The sequence below is a fragment of the Athene cunicularia genome (genome assembly GCF_003259725.1).
Source record: "Athene cunicularia isolate RWA chromosome 8 unlocalized genomic scaffold, athCun1 chr8_part1, whole genome shotgun sequence".
NCBI lineage: Eukaryota > Metazoa > Chordata > Aves > Strigiformes > Strigidae > Athene > Athene cunicularia.
In genome coordinates this window covers 8,838,840-8,843,903 of record NW_020799109.1, presented here as the reverse complement: position 1 = coordinate 8,843,903, position 5,064 = coordinate 8,838,840, and the positions used below count along the sequence as shown (strand labels likewise).

Sequence of the window (5,064 nt, the reverse complement as noted above, 5' to 3'; positions counted from 1 at the left end):
TCCCCTCGGCGGCCCGCGGCGCTGGCGGGGGGCTGCATGAAAAGTGGAGTCATTTCCAGCCCCTCGGCCTCCCGAAGGACAGACAGTCCCGGTGATGGCGGCAGTGTTTGAGAGGTGAATTGCTGCTGCAAAAGCTCAAGCATCCAGTACAGGGCAGGGGACCACACAGGCCGCGTATGAACAGAGTGCTGCGAGGCATCCAAAGGGAGCATGAAGCTCAGGGCATATCTGTATCCCTCCAGCTTCTTGGGCCTTTTGGGGGAAGGTGCCAAGAGAGCCATCCCTTCAGAAAAGGGGGACACACCAACCGAGTTTTACACAGCTCCAGGGCTGAAGAGCTAAAATCAGTGAATTTCTGTTTTCATTTGTCTTCTGTTGCAACACATACTTGGATTTCACCTACATCCTATTTTAGGCTGGAATAGAGTTAATTTTTCCTAGTAGTAGCTAGAATAGTTAAGGATTCAGTATGGGATTTGGTATGAGAAGAATGCTGATAATACACTGATGTTTTAAGTGGTTCCTAAGAGATCCTACTGGATCAAGGACTCCAACAGTGTATAAAGGAGGGGTGGCTGGGAAGGAGCGGTTCCACTCCCACTTCTGGGATTGCAGTTGCGAGATCTTGGTATTTTGGGATCGCAAGCCTGAAACGGGCTGGTTATCTGTGAGTGGTGAGCACTCGCATTGTGCATTACCCATTTGTACTTTCTATTATTGTTTTATTTTATTACTATTATTAAACTTTTTATCTCCACCTATGAGTCTCTACAATTCCTGCTCCATCTCCTGGGGGAGGGGAGGGTGAATGAGCAGCCACATAGTGTTTGGCTGCCAGCTGGGTTTAAACCACAATAAGACATCTAGGCACTTTTGACTCTTTGAGGGTCTTGTTTTGGTGTCCTCCAGGTGAGACACAGAGTGGACGTGGTATATTTTAACTGGTCCCATATTCAGAGACTCTTCTCCACACTCATATGAAACTTGCCTTTTCAGGCCTACCTTTCTGCTTTCATTACTAGACAAATTCAGATTTATGCCACTGATCTTGATCACTGTTATGATCATATCAAGGGTATTCCCCAAGGTCTGTGCTACTAAATTGATCTCAGGGTATTTACAGTCACATATAACACCAAAATAGTCTGACTTGCTGTTTTGGCAACTGCAATTGATTTCAGCCTTGGACTGTGAGGGGGTTTAACCCTTTAAATATTCTTTCCAAATTCACAAGTACAGCTGTAGAGAGAGGTGGAAACTCAATGGACAATTTTAATTGCCTTCAAAAGAGAGAAGTGGCTGAAATGCATCCCGCAGCTTTCTTTGTTTTAATTTTACAATTTCAAAGAAAAATTGTGCTGAGTGATCTAGAAAGCTACTGCTAAATGATCTGGAAAGAAATAGTGTTCTCAAAATGTTTTGATTGTTTGCTTTTTTTAAAAAAGAAACTAGGCAAAGAACATAATATGCCAGTGCATATAGATGCAGTGAAATCTATAGATGGATTAAATACCACTACTAATACTTGATAATCTTTAAAAATAAATAAATGACTGGAAATGCAGGCCTTATTTTTGTTAATGTGGCTTCTGTAACAGCTGTCTTTTTTTTTTTAATCTGAGCAAAGGACAGGATTCTGTATTTAGGGCTTGAAAAAGACTCATTTTTGAATTGCAGATCTCTAATACTTATATTAAGGAGGGGTTGACACGAATAAAATCATTTTCTATGCATTATCAGTCTCAAGGTTATGAATAGCATTCCAGAGTTAATGAAGAGAAAATTCTCAAAGATCCATAGCCTCAGAGGGTAACAAATATTAAAATAGTTTATTGCTTATTTTCAGGTACCTTTCATATACATGCTTTTTGGAGGGATAAATAATGTGTTAAAGATTGTGAAGTATGACATATTATGGTAAGTGTGGCCATATAAGAACAGAAGATAGATAAATGCTGAAATCAAAAATGGCATCATGTTTGTGATGAAAATTTAATATCCATGTGCAGTGCCCTGGAACAGAAGTACTTTATAGCCCTTGAAAAAGGAGCACAAGGCAGGACAGAAAGCTTCTCTGAAGTGATAAGGCAGCGATGAATTTCAGTGCTTTTCCTTGGTAAACCAGGGAAAGTCAGGGGTAGACGAGGGATATGCACTGCACAAAGATGCTGCTTCATCCCTCTGGTCTGCAGTTTCTGCCACTTCGCCCCGCTGGGCCTTGGAAAGAAAGGCTGCTGCTGCAGTGCTTTTCCTGTCCAGCCCTTCCTCCAGCAGTGTGAGATCCATCTGGACCTTCTCATTACAGTGAATTGAATGATCTTGTCTTACATTTGCACAGCAGGAGTAATGATTCAGGAATCTGGGGGACAACGAGGGGAAGCGCTGACTTTGAGCACAAATCCATTTGCTAATAAGCAAAACCACAAAAAGTGCATGCTACTTTAATAGGCCTGAGGTTTTAACTGCTATAAAGTTTCCCTGCTGTGAAAGTGCATGAATTCCTTGGCTTTTACAAAAGTAAATCTTCTTGTAACGCTGCTTATACTTAGTTCCATGTAATAAAAGAGCCTGGATGACAGCTTTGCATTTTGTTAAGGTTTCTGCAATCTCCCGTATTTAAAAGCTTCATCTTTTTATGTCCTCCAGGCCCTCCAACATGCCTGCTATGGAAGAACCCTGATGTCATGAAAATACTCAATTCTTTTATTTCTATCATGGCAAACCAGGAGTAACTGTCAAGAGTGGGTCTGTGCTGGTTTAAGATAATTAGCACAAGATTTATATCATAGTGTTGCAGTGCTCATGACAGTCAGGCCTCAGGAGTTTCAGTGTATTGAAATATGCGACAAAATAGGTAAAGTTGGAAAAATGGGAAGAGTGAGGTTTGCAAGCAGTGGATATTCTAAAGTTCAGAATCTAAAAAATACTGTGGATTAGGCAGAATTCGATCAGATAAAACTGGAGATCAGAGACCAAGTCTAACATGACTGAGTTTGTCAGAGATTTACTTTCGGCTAAGAAGCCAAGAATGGTTTTCTCCTTAAACTTAGGAATCATTACACTGGGTGCAAAGTGGCATTGCACAGTCATTCTGGCAATAACAATGAAGGAAATAAAGGAGCTTTCCACATTTTTCCACCCTCTACTGCAATTCTTATGAATGTTGTCAGAGAGCCATTCCTGCCTACTCCAGGCCCCTGATGTTGACAGAGCCGGCAGAAGAGACCTCTGTCTTACTGCACATCGAGCCCTTTATTTAGATATCGTCACCGAGTACGCCTGTCTTGTCATGAATAACTGTGGAGAATTCCAGGAAGACATCTGCTCAAATAATAGCAACAAATTATGAGATATTGAAAGATTTCCACATTAGAAAAGACAAACAAACAAAACATTAAGACTGTTTTACTTTGGAGAGGAGAAAAATAAGATGTAATACAAAAGAGGTACATAAGGGACTGAATAATATGTAGAAATAGGTACTTCTATTTACCCATGCCTATTTATCCTTTCAAAGGACACATGCAATGAAATTAAAAGACAACACAATCAAAACTGATAGAAGAAAGTACTTTAGATAGTGGAACTCATTATCACAAGATACATTCAACAGTGTTCAAAGCAGAATCAGAGCGGTTTAGGGACCCCATAGGAAAATACCCACATGCATTACTTATTTTGATCTTCTCACACACTGCTAGGTTAAATGTGTAATTCACAAAAGTCAATTCCTGTGCAAAGAATTGTAGTCGAGGAAAACAGACAGCAGAATTTAAGACTAAACAATCCCAGTATGCTATAGAGCAGAGCTGGAAGAACTCTATAATGTGAGAGATTCTAATAGGATCTAAGGGGACCAAAGTGAATTGCATTACTGCAGACAGTAATGTAACGGGGAAGGTAGAGTGTTAGATTATTGATGAGGACAGAGGATGAAGATTACCTGAGGGTGTCAGCACACTCTTCACAAAATACATTTTCATCTAATCTTTCTACTTTAAAGCAGGAAAAAAGTTGCCCAGAAGTTAGCATTCATTAATAACTATTGCCTTAGAAAAAGGCCATAATGATTTTGTCGATCCTGTCTTATTGAGCATCTTGCTCTTTCCTAATGTGCCAAGGACATAACTGGGCAGAGCATTAGGCTGTCTTGATGAACCTACAAGTTGGTGCAGGAAAAAGGCCAGCTGGTTGTATTGTTATGTGGGCGAAGCAGTGACCTTTCTTCCCTGTGCCCTCTCAGTCTCACTAGCACCTTCTGAAGAGCATTTTTCACGTCACATCTGGAGAAACTCAGTGCCTCCCTTAACATTTCACTATGGCTCAGCCATGACAAAGCAATTTTTCTGTATTGCTGGTAAGCCAGTACTTGCTTTGGTGGATGTGACCGTTAACTGATCCTTGATGTACGTCATGCCTAAAACAACAAAAAAAGGCAAGCTACCTAAAGACACTGAAGTTTTCTTAACATGTAAGATGTTTTCCAGATCTGCTAATTTCTTTCTTGATTGGCTGCAGCTAAAGAAGGAATCAAATCTGATTTGATTACAGCCACTAGAGGAATAGTCCTGATCTTGAATTCAGTTGTAATAATTGGAAACTTGCTTTGTAAAGGAATGATCTAAATTCATCCAAGAGATAAGTTCTATCAGTACAGTCTTATGAATTCACAAATGATCTAGACACAATCAGCCAAGACAGCATGAGCTTTGTACCCCTAGAAAGTTCCCTGGGCTCTCCCTTAGTTCAAAAGAGGTAACGCTCCTTTGTGTTTTACATTTTTAAAAAAAATTGTCTTAGATGGAGACATTGCCCCAGCAAAGTTTTTGCCTGAAACAAAATTCTTCTAACCAAGTTATAAATGCCTGAAAATAGGGGTTTATAATGGGACTGCTGATAGACCCTTAACAATAGCGTCATGAATGGCGCTGCTATAATTAATGATACTTCAGAAAGATTTATGGTCCTTAGACAGAGATAAAACAGAAATATCATTGCTTCTTTGCCTCCCATCATTTTATCCTCTATGAAATTTTATGTGAAATAAGTCAAATGAAAAATGTA

The 5,064-nt window shown here is 39.9% G+C and overlaps 1 protein-coding gene across 1 annotated transcript in view; it reads right to left on the bottom strand.

The window, feature by feature from the left end:
- Positions 1 to 4,415, bottom strand: part of SPATA6 (spermatogenesis associated 6) — a 47,389-nt gene extending 42,974 nt beyond the window's left edge. Inside the window, exon 1 of the mRNA XM_026853883.1 lies at positions 4,370 to 4,415. Within this exon, the coding sequence (XP_026709684.1) occupies positions 4,370 to 4,415 (46 nt within the window). The remainder of the gene's footprint in view (positions 1 to 4,369) is intronic.
- Between the last annotated feature and the right edge of the window lie 649 nt (positions 4,416 to 5,064).